Consider the following 16856-nt stretch of genomic DNA (forward strand, 5'->3'; position numbering starts at 1 on the left):
ATTGGAAATGTAGCAGAAGTTTCCTTGCAACAACATTACTTTGCACGGCATATACACTTCATGTAAGTTCTTCAGCAGAACTGAGGAAAAGCTGGTTATGTTTTATAGCCCAAAGTAAGTAATTATATTAAAATTCAGAAAGAAGATGTGCGCACTTAATGCATGATACAAAGATATCTAGGAAAGAAATGGTGGATAATACTTTTCAGATTTTTTCTCTGAAGCCAGCAGGCTTTAGGTGTTTACATTCTTGGTTTAAGTTCTTCAGTGAGGTACCACTCATGGCAAGTCACTTACATTAGTTGATTCAGACACTGTATAACTTAAATCAGTTGGTAAAATATTAAGCAGAGGAAAATGCCTGTCTTTATATATGACTTACAATATATGCACAGTATATTTATCATATTTCATATTGAAATCTTGGGAGGCATTCTGATAGCATTGTGATGAATAAACTAGCTTGATATGTGTCTGGAACAGAGCAGGATCACAATGGAGCAGAATCAACTGGCAACAGCAATGAAGCACATAACACTTTTGTCTAACTCCCTTGGAAAACTGTTTCTGAAGTATGGGCCTGTAATTTAGCAAACTTTATAAATAAACAATTTTTTGGAAGATATCACGAACTTAAAGTATTACTTAGTGTGCCTCCCATGCAAATACATTGATTTTAGTATCTACAAATCTGTTTCTCCTGGAGGTGTTTTTTCTCATGGTTGTATTTTAGCTACTGCAAAGCCTTGAGACACGTATGTATCTATAGCCATATTCTTTCTCTCTCTTTTTTTTAATGCCTTGTGCAGCACTCAGCTCTTTTTCGCCTGGTCAGTTTTCAAGAGTATTGATATTTTTTCACTTTTTTAATTCCATAAACAGAAGAAGAATATACTATCTGTTTTATGACCATAATTGGTGTTTTCAGGTGTCAACCTTGGAAATAAAAGAATTTGTTTTTAGAAGACTGAGACTACTTCTGCAATCATACAGCAGATTTAAGAGACCTTCTGGCAGTGATATACTAAAACTCACTTTGATTTAGGTGGAAATTACAAGAATTATGCTGCTTTATTACTGTGACTGCTTTGCTGCATTAAAGGGTCTTTATATAGTGGGAGAGAATAGGTTATTAGCATAATTTAAAATATTACAAGGCATGATGATAGGGGAAAAATGAAAATTATTTGCTAAGTCAAGGAGCAAAACTGACATAAACAATGTGGTTAGAGCAAGGGTTAGTTTAAGAAGAATTGACAGATGAAGGTGGAAGAAAGCTTACTAGAGAAAGTTAAAAGTGGGTGTTGGTTGATAGATATGTAGAAGTCCAAGAGAAGCTAGTTCAGAAAATTAGAGGTATCTTTTGTAGGGAAATAATGGGGAAACAATAATGAGGATAACTACTGAGAGAAGATTGTTACATTTAAAGTCTTATTAGCAAAACTTGCACTTGTTTAGTCAGTAGGAAGGGGAGAGGCAAATGTGTTTGATTTGTTAAGAATGTAGGTTATGTTCTCATATACAAACTTTTCTGCTTGTATGTTTTTGAAGACTTACTGTGTTACTGAGCTGCAGATCATAAGTTTATAAACCTTATTGAAGATCTTGGCTAAATAGTCAGGTAACGTCAAGGTAGCTCAGTGGGTGGAACTTACTCCAGCTGTCCCATTACAGTTATTCCTATACATGATTAGCAGAATGAGGTGAATTCAGAATATGATTGGCATAGAAAAAGCAAAGAACAAAATTCTAAGATATTTCTATTCAAGAGGATGGAAAAGATGGCCTTGGAAATTATAAAGATTTTATAGAAACAGTTTTACAGATTCACAGAATAGTTAGGGTTGGAAGACACGTCTGGAGACTATGCAGTCCAACCCTACTGCCAAGGCAGGACAGGGTCATCTAGAGTCACTTCAGGGGTTGAAAGCTTCTTCTGAAATTAAATATCTTAGCTTTACAGGGCTTTTGAAGTATCATTAATAAAATGCTTGGAAATGCTTTTCTTGTTAAAGAAGTTCTCAACTTTTCTTTTGATACAACAGTCTTTAAATACTTTTGTGTAGCATGTGTCATAAATAAAGTAAAATGCAGAGTGAGTGTCTTGGCACAGCTGGACTGAGCCTGAATACACTGGTTCTTGCCTTTTCAGTGATTACATGTAGGCAATGAAAATACTAAATCCATCTATTTAAAATATTTAAATGTTTTTATTTTCCATATTATAAGCTGCCACTTACCAGCCAATGTAGGTGTGATTAAAGAACAAAAATTAAGTAAATAAAGAACAAAGAGAATAATATTGTTGTTGTTGTTCTTAATATTTGTTCTTACTCTATGAGTTTGGTTAATAAAAATACTGCAGTCGTTTGGGCTATATCTATCCATCCAACTTCCGTTTAATTTTCAGTGGTCAGTTGTCTGTTCTAAACCCAGCTCTTGAATAATGGTTTGTCAACATTGTGTTTGATGTGCTTCAGTTTTTTGGTTGGTTTGGGGATTTTTTTTTTTTCTTTTTTTTTTTCTTTAGTAAGACTAAAGTTCAGTTAGAAACCTGCTTCTTCATCTCTAGGGTCATCAGTCCGTTGACTACAATGTTCCTTTTGCTGTTTTGAATGCCTACTTTATGGCTTTCCCACTGAAGATCAGATAAATAATACTACTGACATTCTGAATATTGAATTTCATTCATGTAAATATTTGCTATATTGCTTCTTAAAAGTGGAGTATTTAGAGGCTATATTTCCTTTTGTTTGTCCTCTCAAATTACTATAATTTTCTGTCCTGTAGAACAATGCATTTAGTTTGAAGTTTGATAGTTACTTTTTGTTTGAACTTAGATGCTGTACTGAAACGTAGGCTGATGTATCACCAATATCAGGGTTGTGAAAAGGCAAATAGGACCCTTGAATAGAACCCAGGAAGTGGGTTCTATTCCAGCAGAAAAGGGCAGTGTTATCACCATGGTGAAGCTTCCCCTGTAATACTAGCACTAAAGAAGAGTGGATACCAATCTAGAGAAAGTACAAAGTCTACCCAGATTGTTGCAGGACTGGAGATTTACCTGACAAGAACAAATCAGCGCTGTTCAATTAGTCTGGCAAAGTAACAGCTGAGATGGAAGCAATTGCTGGGTTTGCATGTGTAAATGGAGTAACTGTAATAGAAGAGAGAAAGAGCTTTTAAAGATAGGTGTCAGTGTTGTTCCAGGAATAACTTGAAGATACTGGCTGTAAAAAAGTAATATATGGAAGTCTGTAAAGAGATCATCACCCCAGAGGCATATGGTTCTGAAGCAGGTACACTGACATGGGAAGAACTGCTTTCAAGACAGCAATTTATGAAAATATGAAATAATATTATTCTTACAACTTGAACTGTCTAGAGTTATGTGTCTGAAAAGACATTTAATTTTTGTATCAATTTTATTCACCTTGTTGAAATTTATTTAAAAAAAAAAAAAAAAGGCTGCTCTGGAATGCCAAGAGCTGGACATGCTTTCAGGTGTAATGTGTGTGCACTGTGGATCTTTTTCAGATGTGGAGGCTGAAGCCCTAAATATTCAGGCTGAAAAATAATCCACAGAAATCCATTGTTACATTTTCAAAAGATTTCTTACTCCTATTGACTTTGTATGTAAAATAAGCCTAAGAGAAAGCAGATTTAAAATGAAGGTAAAAGGCTGGTATCTCATAGATAAAGCCAGCTTTTCTGAAATATTAGGAAATTGCTTTTGGTATTCAAGAGAAGATTTGGAGGATTGCATACTTGAGAGCCTGTAAGATACAAATTGATATGGAATATAGGAAGAACATCAGGCTATCTGAACATGACTTTTTAGGTATGTGTTTTATAAACCTTACACCTTCTGCATGTGCTTAAACTACTATGAAAAGATACAGCCTATTTTTGTATACACATAGAATTGGCAAAGCACATATTTACATTCACTACTATGTAGAAACCATTTTTTGGCAGTGTAATTACAAGAGAAAAATAATTTAGCATATTGTTTTACTGCAGTTAATCTGCAAAATCTTAGTAAGTTTCTCCATTGTGAAGTAGAATTCAGATTTCTGACACATATCTATATCTTGAAATTGGTTAGGTGGTACAGAAGGAAATAGTTGAAATTTTCTATTGCAAATATGATCGGTAAATCTATAGTTTTTGGATTTGGCTATATTATTAGTTGTTTCATTAGATAGAAGTTCACTAGTACAGACAGGAAAAGAGACATTAGTGATTGGAAAGAAAAATGGGGTTTCAGTAGTTGTCAGTGCATAAATGCTGTGTGTTTTTTGTAATATTTTTACTGGTATTCTCTCGCATTGTCTTCAGAAATGCTCATAAATAGCAAAAACATTGAATTGCCTTCCTTTGCTGTTGCTAGACTTGTATTTTATAACATTTTGATTCTAAAAAACTAATTCAAAATATGGTAATTTGTATAATAGTTAAAAAATTATGTTCTACATCTCTGATTTACTACATTCTTGATATTCTGGAAGAGATTAATGATGTTGCACTCACTTGCATTAATCAGGAGAAGTTCAGGATCATAAAATCAAGCTTCTCAAGTATCTGAGTAACTTTTAATTTGAAAGAAGTTGTCATATAATAGGTGACATTGTTCATCATTCTAGTTCTTCTAAGTAATTTTTATAGAATGTATAGTGTTGTTTCGTGGTCAAAGACTGGAATCTAAGAGTAGTCAAGGCATCAGGCAGAAATCAGAGTTTTGAATAGAAGTGTGAAGATTTGAAGGGTTGGTGATGTTTTTTGGAGATGCAAGCAAGAGAGGCTGTAAGATATTTGACAAGACAGTAACATTGCACTATAATTAGAAATCAGGTTTTGAAAAAAGGATGCTTTAGTAACACAAGAAGATGATTTAATTCTATGCTTTTCTTACATTTTAAAAATTTTCAAGATTTCAAAAGGCATGCCACCAAGAAACCAAATTCATTTACTTTCTGGTTTAGGTGCAAAAAAAATGTAAAATATTGATGACACTGCCTTCACTGTTACACAGTAGGATGGTTTAAAACTAATCTTTGCTTCTTTTTTTGTTTAGGCCAAACAAATAATCTGAGCTTCCTTTCATTTCCATCATAAGTTATTACTCTTTCAATCCTTAAGGTAATCTTTCTGTAATGAAGTAAATACAATATTTCATCTGGACCAAGAGGGTCTTCTAAACCGGTAAAATGTCACTTTCTTGTCTTCCTGAAGCACATATTTAATATTTGAACACACCCCCACACCCCATGTACTTTTCCTGCACTTCTGAGCTGAGGACTGAAATAAGCTGATCTTAGAATAAGTACATGTTCTGATACATTTTATATAGGTTCTGATGTTTAAAAGTCCACTGCGCTAGGAACTGTTGTTTATTTGGTGCTGATTCAGCAGCTATATAAATTTTGTTTGTTGTTTGCCATTCTAGAACTGAAGACTCTATTTATTAAGGTAAACTATTTTTTCAACTTCCTCCAGGAAAATAGTTTCTGACCTATCTATTCAGAAAAAGCCTGGAAAGATGGCATGCTTATTATCAAACAGTTACAATTTTTCTTCTGCTGTTTTTTTCTTTCTTAGGAAGGTTCTACTAACCCTGGAAGTAAACGTTGGGTATCACAGTGGGCCAGTTTGGCTGCTAATCACACACGTCATGACCAAGATGATTTGAGATTGGAGTCCTCTGTGCCTGCTCCAGTAGAAAATGGTATTAAAAACTGTTCTTATTGTCATCATTTATGCTGAAAAACCTGTGAAAGGAAGAAAAGAATGATTATGTACTGTACTTAATCAGCTTTTTTACTCCTAATGCCCCAATTTCATGTAAGATTCTTCTGTTTCATTGAGCAGAAACAGTATGAAAACAGGCTCAGCATTAGTGGTATCTTCATGGCAGTTGAGTGCCAGTATTGCACTGAATGTTACTAAAACAGGAGCGTTTATAAACTGTTTAATATTAGAGAAACTTTCACTTAAATACAGTTTGGGTTGATCTGCATAGTATATTTCTTTTCTTACATTTTTCTTAGTGTAAATTGGACTTCAGTGATTATTAAACAATCCAAATGATTATTAAACAATCTAAGTGATTATTAAACAATCCAACCTGAGAGACTTCAGCTGAAGCATAGCATCCTTCCTTATCTTGGAAATACAGAAGACCTTTGATATTTCTTGAGGAACGCAGAAACTTTCTCTTTAGCAATGAACAACTTTATCTCCCTTTCTTGTGAGTGCCAGATGTTCAGGGCATGTCTCTCCATGATTTAACTAGTCACATTTCTGATTTTGAAATGGTTTATTCTTTAATATCTACAGTCTTGACTATAAACAAGTTACTTGTCTTACTTCTATTCTGCATTTTTCTTCCTCCAAATTTCATGTTAGAGGCTGTGATCATCTTTGGGAGAAGTTGTACAAAGAAGTTTTGCTTTTGATGCTTCTGTTGTAGCTTTTTCTCCCCTCATAAGCATTGAACTTTGCCTAGGATACTAAAAGTCAAAGGAGATGGAAAGGGGAAAAATTAAATTATCTCATACACACAGACTAATGGAAATCAAGAGCAAATTTTGCACTATTTGAAAGGATTGTGTACATTCAGGACACTTAAAATCATTGCTATTGAGACTGATCCTTTGGATGGTTAATCAGGAGCTTTGGTGGTCTTTTGTTTTCTGTAGTTCTTTAAATGGTCACTGTCAGATGAGGCACTATCTTCTCTGGAGAGATAGACTTTTTTTACTATTATGAGAACAAAGATAAGAGATACAGTGAAGTAACTACTGTGTAGTGCATATCTGTACTGCAAGAATTCTACAGTAGTAAAGGGGAAATAAAGCATTCAAAGCATCAAAGCACTAAAGCAGCAAAGGTGTAATAAAAATAAAATTTAGTACGTACATCTAAAAACCAGTTCAGAAAACATGTCTTCTTGACTTAGATGCCTTTATCTTCTTTAGAAATCTTAGTATTTAAACTTCACATAATACATATTTAGCCAAATATGATGCTAAACAACTCCATGCCTTTTCTTTTACTAAAGGCTGTTTGAAATTCACCAAGAAGCAAGTCACATGCTTATATATGTATAAAATATTTTATCTAGTAGGCATATCTGAGAAAGGTCAATTTTCACAGATGGGAATCATATTGATTTTTATTAAACCTTCAATTTGTTTCATAATTTTCAAGAAAAAAATAGACCTGGAATTAGAAAACCTTGCGTAGATTTCAGACGTATTTCCTGTTTCTCAAATCAGTGTCTTAACATAGATTATAGGAAAAAAAGGCTGTGAGTCCTTTGGCATTCTTCATCAAAGGTTTGACACTGCAAAGAGAGAAGATAGATTGAAGAGTATGGATAGAAAGTAGCATGTAGAGTATGAAGAAGATTGAAGAGTATGGATAGAAAGCATGATTGTTGATATTCAATTAATTGCTTAAAGGATTCTTTCAGAGAGAGAAACCCTGTACTCCAGTTCTTACTCCTGGAGCAACCAATGTTGGTGGCAAGCTGTGATAGGAAAGACCCAACAGGCTATACAGAACAGTTTCTTATAGATATCTCCTGGCAAGAAAGGGAATTGACAGATGTGTGTTACTAAATGTGTCACATTACATTGCGACAGCAGACAAATGAACAGCAAAAATAATTTTTTCTCTCCAAATATTCAAAGTCAGAGCAATTCATAGAGTGGAAAAATATATTTTGGTTTCTAAAACAGTTATTCCTTTCAACAGTCCATGGCATGCCCATGTTTTTCTGCTGATGGAACATTCATTCTTTGTACACTGAGAATTCAGTGAAAGTGCTTTGGCAGTCATACTGCACTCTTTTAATGCTTTGTATACGTTTTCCATACATTTTTATGCTACAGTGTCTTGTTTGGGATAAAAGCATTATTTTTGCTTTCTCAGCCATAGTAATTTTTTTGTTCATCAGTGGGAATCTTCAATATTGCTGAGAAGTGTGTCCCAGCACTGCAGATTCTTGCCTGAGTGAGATGAGGCCTCACAGGGGAAGGTTGTAGTCTGTCCATGAGACAGACCTTGAGAGCTGTGGAGTAGGCAGGTAGGGAGGAAGAAGGAGGATCTTTTTTTAGTAGTTTTGAAAGCTGGTCCTAAAGATGTTTAGAAATGTAAGACTTGCTTTCCACTTCCTGTTGTAATGGTGTACTGATTGAAATAACAGCGATTTCTTACCTATTTTAACCTAGTGTGAGATCATAAAAACTTTGTATGATTCAGCTGTGTCATGGTTTGACGCTGGCACAATGCCAGCGCCCCATGAAAATACAACCTATCAATCAAATGCTGTGAAATGCGATCAGGAACGGAGCAAAGCAGGCCAAACTTAATAACAAAGGAAAAACTTTATTACACTACTACTACTACTACTATAAAAAGAAAAGAAAGGAAAGAAAAAAAACCCACACAAAATTCAAAATTAAAACCTTCCAAAACATTCCTCCCACCACCACCCAACTCCACCAAACCACAGCGAGACCCATTTGGATCCTTAATCAAGTTTTCACCCTTCAAGATAATCAATACTGAGTCCATCGGGGAAGAGAGGAGTCCCCCTTGCACCACAGACCCCCAGGAAACACAGCTGCCACCTCTTGTGTTTCCAATGTCACACGTGGCACCGCCCAGACACACCGGCCAGTGTGACACTCTCCTCTCCATGTCACAGTGCTCTCACCACCGTGCATGGACAGAGACTGCTTATAGGGCCCCTTTAAGGATGCTTTGCCAAGGACCACCAGGAACAACAGTCAGTCCAGTGTCGCATTTTGGGACTAGAGTCCCCCCCATTTTCCCCTGGGGTTGAGGGTCCAAGGACAGAGATCTCCTTCTCTTCTTCTCTAAAGATGGAGGGCATCCTCACACCCTCCTCAGCTCTCTCTCTGTCCATTTCTGAACTGGTAGTTGCTGAAGGAGGTCTCTTGGTTCACCAGTGCATCCCCCTAAAATGCAGTCCCTCTTGAAAGAAGGAGTGGTTCAGTCTATGGTAAACAAGCAGAGTCCAGCCAAAAGCCACTCCATCATCTCCCCCCAACCTTATTCTCTGAACATCTGAGGTTCCAGGCTGTCTCTCTTTCCTTCAAATTGAGGAGGAGTAATATTTCATAAAGCCTTCATTTCACAGGAAAGGGTTAAAATTCCCGGACTCCCCGGACGGCTGAAATCTGGCCCAGGACTCCGTCTCCCATCTCCCACGCTGGGCATCTTTTCCCCCCTTTCTCCTTCTCCTCTGCCGGCAAACTCCCAGGTGTCTGCTGGCTCTCTATCTCTTTTCTCTCTAGCTTTGGGGGGGGGAGGGGGAAACAAAGGCATCCCAGATGTTCTCCACCCATCCGTCCGCAGGAGCTGGCCCAGCTCGGTTCCGATCCTTCACCCCCTGGCCTACCTCTGCAGGCCGCATGGCTCCCCTCCCCCACCCAGCCCGGGCTGGGCAGGGGAGGTCCGTACCATGCGGTGACCGGAACCAAAGAAGAGTGAGTTCTCCTGGGAATTCCGCTTTTAACCCCTCTGTGTTCTCAGAAGCGTGTCCACCTTCAATTGGTCACCCCAAGTGTCAGTATCCAAACCTGACCCCTGACTGGATTGACCTCTTCCTTCCGAAAAAAATTCTTTTCCCGTGTCAAACCATGACAAGCTGGCTACAAGAGTTCATTAAATGTTTTTCTACATGTCTAAATAAAATTAATTGATCTTGCAGAAGGATGGACTGATGACTTTTTCAGTTCTGATTTATGTTGTATTAGCCTTATGCAGTCTTGAACATTTAATCTTTCTATTTGTCTTGATGTTGAATGTATTCTCAAATATTTTTTCTCTTTCATTCTTAGATACAGACATCAGTGAGTCTGGTATTTCTGTTAGAAGTGCTGGTTCAGCTGCTTCCATGACCAGTCAAGGTGAGCGAAAGAGGAGGACACTTCCACAGCTTCCCATAGAAGAGAAAGTAAATGAAAATTTAAAACCAAAAACTGTATCTCATCAGAGGTCAGAAATAGGCGAAAAGCAAGACACTGAACTTCAGGAGAAAGAAACTCCAGCTCGTGCCGCAGATGCTAAGTCAACCAGAACAATGAATGGTCTTTCACCCAAAGCTACTGGAGACAAAGTGTTTTCTTTTCCCAGCTCTTGTAGTAAAGAGAGAGTTGAAACTGGCAGAGAAACTTCTGTGGTGAAACAAGCTTTAGCAAAAATTCAACAACAAGAAAGAAAGGAGCAAGGGCACTGGACACCCTCAAAATTATCCTCTACAAAATCTGCTGCAAACCAGATTGAGAAAGGTAGGGAGGAGATTGTTATGTCACCCAAAACTTTGGATAATCAAGAAAATGCTCCTGGACATGTTACAGATAAAGCAGAAGTTAAGTTGGCACAGATTGAGGGAAAAAGAAGAAAAAATGAGGAAATCATTAGAGGACAAAGTCCTAAAGTACTTGGAGGAGACAAAAAGGAATCTTCAAAACCCTTAGTGAGGCAAGGTAGCTTTACTATAGATAAGCCTAGCACAAATATACCTATAGAACTTATTCCTCACATTAATAAGCAGAGTGGTTCTGCTGCCCCTTTAGTATCTGCAAACAGGTTACGTGACAGAAGTGATTCGATGGACACTGATTCCAGTATAGATACAACACTCATTTTAAAAGACACAGAAGCTGTAATGGCTTTTCTTGAAGCTAAATTACGTGAAGAAAACAAAACTGATGAAGGTCCTGACACTCCTAGTTATAACAGAGATAATTCCATATCACCAGAATCAGATGTTGATACAGCCAGCACAATCAGTCTTGTTACTGGTGACACTGAAAGAAAATCCACACAGAAGCGGAAGAGCTTTACAAACTTATATAAAGATAGATGTTCCACTGGTTCCCCTTCAAAGGATGTTTTAAAATCTTCTACAGGAGCTAGAGAAAAGATTGAAAAGAAAACTAAGAGTCGATCTTCAGATGGTGGGTCTAGAGCTGAGGCTCGCAAAACTGTGCAATCCAGTGGAAGAATGAGGCAACCATCAGTAGATTTAACAGATGATGACCAAACATCCAGTGTACCTCATTCTGCCATTTCTGATATCCTATCATCTGACCAGGAAACCTACTCTGGCAAATCACATGGAAGAGTTCCTTTTGCCTCAGCAGATGAACTTGTACATTCCAAGATGGAAGGAAAGTCAGCTAAATCAAAAACCTCTCCTGTTGGACTTGGGCAGTCTAGTAAATCTACCACTCTTCCAAGACCTCGTCCCACAAGGACTTCTCTCTTGCGCAGAGCACGCCTTGGTGAAGTCTCAGATAGTGAGCTTGCTGATGCTGATAAGGCTTCAGTTGCTTCCGAAGTGTCCACTACAAGTTCTACGTCAAAACCTCCATCAGGGAGGAGAAATATTTCCAGAATAGACTTACTCGCTCAACCTCGCAGAAATCGGCTTGGCTCTTTATCAGCACGTAGCGATTCCGAAGCAACAATAACCAGGAGCACTGCCTCATCGCGTACCCCAGAAGCGATCATCAGAAGTGGTTCAAGGCTGCTCTCAGGAGGAGATAGCGCTAAGGTTTCTGCTAGAACTCGAGCCAATAGCATTTCTCGACTTTCGGATTCAAAATCCAAATCCTTGGCTTCAGCTCATAATTCTCCCTCAGGTATGTGAGATTATTTTAAGTGATTTTGTACAATACATGGAATTTTTTTAAGAAACTGTTTAAGAAAAAGCTCTTATGAAACTGTTGAGTTTTAATTGATGCAGTCTTTTTCTTTGGAGTAAGAGGCTTCCATGGCAGGTCTTGTGGAGGTATCTCATTTAAAATTATAAAGCCAAGAAATTGTAATCCTTTAACTCTTTGGATATGTTTTTATCTTGAAGCCACTAAGACAGAACTGAACTGGGACAGTCAAATGCATCAACTATCATTTGTTTTAGTGCAAAAACAAACCCAAGATCACTTCACTCAAATCAGGGTAGTCGAAGTTCAGAAGGTCAGCAACACTATTTAGTATATAGAAGAAATAATATTTATTTAAAAGGTAGGCTTAAAATAAGCATTCAGAATTTTTTTTTTACAAGAATAATAATGTTGAAGTAATGAATTGAAAAACTATGTACTACCTAACTAAATATCATAAAGAAATTTCTTTTAAAGGGTTTGCCTTATCTTGGATTATTTCCCATTTTGTGTTTGAAATCGTGGCGATTTATGATTTCATCATGATTTCCATATCATGTTGATCTTCCCTGGTATAGTGGTTACTCTACCTTGTCTTACATTTGGAAGGAAAAACCTGTTCAATCTACAAATTTTAGCCTACTATTCTGTTAGAAGTTAACATAGCATTTTTAGTGCAAGCAGTGTGAAAGCTGGTAGGTTCTTTTCAACAGCAATATTAAATCTATCAAAATAAAATGTGGTAATTATAAAAAAGTGAACTTTCTTGTGAAATAAGTGTCTAAAATAAATGTCTGCTTGCTTTTAGAATTGTCATGCTACCAGCTTTACCATATTTGCAGTCAATCCACAGTATCAGAATAAAATTAATAGAGTAGCTCCCAGTGTTGTAGTGCACTGAAATTTTTCTACATCCCATTCAGACTTGATATAAATCACTATGATACCTAATTGCCCACACTTCTGCTGTTCTTCTGTTGCTTGTATATCATAAGTGGACCATGTCAGGATTCTTAGCATTGTGTATTCCCCAGGTAGTTAGTTTTGCTGTGTTATTTATTGGCTTAATAGAAATTTCTGCTGAGATGCATTGCTGAATGGTAGAGTTCACTCTGATTCGATGACAGGTGTCTACAAAGGTAGCCAAAACAGATTACACTTCAAATAAAAATTCAGTCTTTCCTTGTAAGATATAAATGGAAAAGCAGCATGTTTTCAATTTTAATCAAAATTTTGAATTGATGATGCAGCCTGAAAGATGGCAATGCTAGGGTAAGAAAGTGTCAGTTAAGACTTCTATATGTTTATTTTAATAGTGATTACAAGTTCATATTATGATAGTGGTGATTTTTGAAAAGGTAAAGCCCAGATATTTTTTGTCACTTCACTGTTCTTTGTTTTTCACAAAACTCTGTATGAACTTTGAGTTTTGTGTCCATGTGAAGAATTGCAGGCTTCCTAAACTTTTTCCAGGTTGCTGCATTGAAGTGGTTTGCTGCTTCTGTTAAGGGAAGTGAGTGTATCTTTCTCTTCTCACTCTATTAGTCTGTCACTTCATTGTCTTTGCTAAATATTCCTTTTCCCATGTCCCACAGTCAAAGTTTACTGTAGCTTGTATAAAACACTGTTTTCAAGAGAGAAAAGATGCCATCTTCTCATGGATACCCCAACAAAATTATCTAGGTAATTTTAAAAGACCACTGTTGAAAAAATCTACAGTATTAATAGCTTCTGTCTTATAAAACTGTATTAGTTAATATATGTCAGTGGAGAAGCCTGTCAATGGAAAGGCCAGAATCTGAAAGCAATTAATGAAGCAGTCAGATAATTTCAAAACAAAATCATTGCTAAATAAACCGATTAGGTCTTGTTACTGTATAAGTAAAAAATATTATTACTGCTGTTTAGGATATAGAGTTCTGAATTTTGTCTGTATCAGTAACATTATTATTGTTACTGATATTATTGTATTATATATATTGTATTATTATTGTATAATTCTTTTACTTATTTAATTAGATTATACTTTAGGAAAATCTGAATTGTTTTGAAAGTGGTATAATCTTCTAATGTATATAGGAGTATATTTATAAATGCATCTCCAACTACATATAGACCACTTTAAATTCCTCAATTTCATTTTGTTTCTAGAAAAGTCAACAATTAATTTGGGTGCTTTTGGAAAGTACTAATGAAGTGCTTGACTAAAGCACATCAGCTGTTTGAATATGTTTTACTTCAGGCACATTTAATCAAGTCATAACAGGAATGGATTTTCTTCTCTCCGTGGATGTAGAAAGACTGGAAAACGAATGATTATTACTAGTATTGGGTTTGGGGTTTTGTTTCCTTTACCAGTGGACTAGCTGCTCTCAAAATGTTAAATATGTTCCATGGGTTATCTCATCAGAGGTTAATACTACCACATTATAGATAGTAAACATCGGCAGCCTCTTCAATCCAGCCTGCAAAGAGAAAGTTATTTCTGCACTTCCAAAATCAATGTTCAGACATATATACCTGTAAAAACTGAGCAAGGATAAGATGTAGTTTCTCGATTTTTTTATTGTCTTGTACTTCATGTGGATGAATTGCAACATGATAGGGTTAAAATTGTCAGAGCTAGCAGCAAGTTTGCAATTTCAAGAATCATTTCTAATCTTTGATGCAGTGAAGTATTGCTTACTTTTATATGAAAGGGCAGGCAGATAAATGGAACATCTTGGGTGAGAACTGTTAGCATTCAAGTTATTACCAGAGTTTTTCTGTGCTAGGAGGCTTGATAACTGAGAACACTGTGTAGACACGTGAAGCAGAATTAGTAACTTTATAGCACGAGCAGGGAAAGGTCTGATCAAGACACTGCATCATCAAACAGTAGAGTGTGATGAATAAAAACAGAGGAGACCAAAGACCTACTTTCACAACAACGGAGAGAAATTGAAGATGATGTTACAGAAGGAGTTGTGTATCAGGAATACAAAGAGCAGGATCAGACCTTGTGCAGAGCAGCTAAGCTGCAACTGTAACATTAGGCATTGAGTCAGAACAGAGAAACTTTCAGCAGCCATCTGTGTTTGGCGGCTCTGCTGGCTTGCTGACCTAGCTGTCATTGCAAATAGCTGGCAGATAGGTTGATCAAAGTGTTGAGGTAACTGCGGGGGAAAGGAAATTGATAATGGAGAAAAAACAGCCCTTTCTAAGTACATTTTAGTAGTACGAGCTTGGAAGTGGATGCACCTTGAGAAGTCCCTCAATGAGAGTAGAGTATATTCTAAGTAGTATAAGGAATGTATTCAATAAAATTTATTTGAAGTGAGAGTATGTTGTCCAAATGACCAAACTTGCCAGCTTAATGGTTGTCAGGACATTATACTTCTCACAGAGTAGTCGCTAAATTATGTTTGAGTGCTGATCATTTTAGCCAGGGTTTTGGAAGATTTTCTAGTTAGTGGTACTGATATTCACAGTCTTTGGTGTCTGAGATAAGCAAATGCACAACAGCTTTCAGAAATGTACATAAACTACAGGGACATTTTGGGCCTGCATAATTTAAAGATGGTATTAAAAGCATATAAATGCAAATATATAGCTACCTAACTGGGAAACATGCTTGGATATGCTTGTCATGAATTTCACTTTGAGATTTTTACTGCTAGGCCTACAATAACTTTGTCCTCATATTAAAGAGAAACACACTGATCATATGTAACACCCCAACATTTCAAGGCCTTAAAATTTAATGGTCTTTAAAATAGGAGTTTTATGATAACTATGTAATGCTACAAATGATTGTTATTTATTTCATTTCAGTTAGCATCTCTGAAATGTTCAAGCCTTTACAAAATTCAATATTTTGGATTGAAAGTATAATCTTTTCCTAAAAAAGTGTGGGTGGAAAAGAGGAGCTAAGACTAATTTCATAAATATATTTTATTTAAGCAAATGCTTCTAATCTGAATGTTTTAAATCGAATTAACATGATAAAACACTATTTTGTACACAGAGAAATCCAAGCTTCTCCCAGACCCAGACCCTGATGTTGAAACTTACAGTGGTAGAGTACTAGAAATCAAATCTGTTTCTGATATTTCACTTCTCATTCAATTTTTAGTTTTTAAATATATTATTACATATGCTCATTGTACAGTGCTGAGTTGCTGAACTATCTCACATGAGAAATTTTAAGATAAATTTTATAATTATTTTAAAGACTATAACTTGAACTCGGACAAAGAATTTAAACAAAAATGGATGAAAAAATGTGGGCCCAACTCATAAATCTCTTTTGACTTTGGTCACACATTGCTTGCATGCTGTTGGTGGGAAAATGTACTTTTTCTGCTCATGTTTTACTTCCCTAAGATTAAACAACTTCAAAGCCTCCAAAAAGAGATCCGAAAGTAATTGGGGAAACATTGTTACTTTCTACAATTAAGTTAGCAAACTTTTTTAAAAGTAGAACTAGACATAGTTTGATACCACATTTAAACTTGAAAAAAATATGCAAGCTTTTTTTTTTTTCAGTAGTTGAAACTTCATTATTTGTATGAGGGAAGGGATGTAAGCTTATACACCAATGTCATATTCTCTATACCATAATCTTTGCATTACACAAAAATTACTTCCATTATTTGTTACTTAAATTCATACTGGTGTATACTTCATTTGTAATGTTTATTTTTTAATGTATCAGGAGAAATCATTATTAATTCTTGCCTTTTTTAATATTAAAAAACAATTTACATAATTTGGTTCTATTATTTTTCAATCGCCAATAGGTTGTCACACAGTTATTTCATTTTCTGCAGTACTTACAGAGCCTTATGAATGTCAATTCCTTTGGGGTATTAAATCCCCTGCAACAATTTAGCACGTTGTGGTGATAGGGATTTCTTTACACTTGGTGGTATCTCTTCCTGATGGAAATGCCTGACGACAGCACATCTGCAATCCATTTTCTAGACTTCAGTAATTCATAAGGGGACAAGAGCCTCCTACTTAGTTCCAGCTCTCCTGTACTTCAGGCTGTCCTCAGCAACATGGCTGTATAATGCTTTATGTGCTGCATATCAAAATATATACTTCTTTCTCTGAGGCTGCTTTTCTTATGGATGTACTTCAGATTTTCATAACACAATATTAATTTTA

General features: G+C 36.1%; 1 protein-coding gene across 23 annotated transcripts in view; it reads left to right on the plus strand.

Moving 5' to 3' along the window:
• The window catches only part of CEP170 (centrosomal protein 170), a 92942-nt gene that overhangs the window by 60949 nt on the left and 15137 nt on the right, over positions 1 to 16856 (plus strand). For 12 of the 23 annotated variants that reach the window (XM_072927248.1, XM_072927249.1, XM_072927254.1 and 9 more), the window contains 2 exons: positions 5602 to 5728; positions 9876 to 11684. In XM_072927248.1, coding sequence (XP_072783349.1) covers positions 5602 to 5728; positions 9876 to 11684 — 1936 coding nt within the window. Of the gene's footprint in view, positions 1 to 5601; positions 5729 to 9875; positions 11685 to 15711; positions 15763 to 16856 lie in introns of all 23 variants that reach the window. The other 11 variants (XM_072927244.1, XM_072927243.1, XM_072927255.1 and 8 more) reach the window with 1 other exon arrangement.

This window comes from Taeniopygia guttata, chromosome 3 (assembly GCF_048771995.1).
Source record: "Taeniopygia guttata chromosome 3, bTaeGut7.mat, whole genome shotgun sequence".
NCBI lineage: Eukaryota > Metazoa > Chordata > Aves > Passeriformes > Estrildidae > Taeniopygia > Taeniopygia guttata.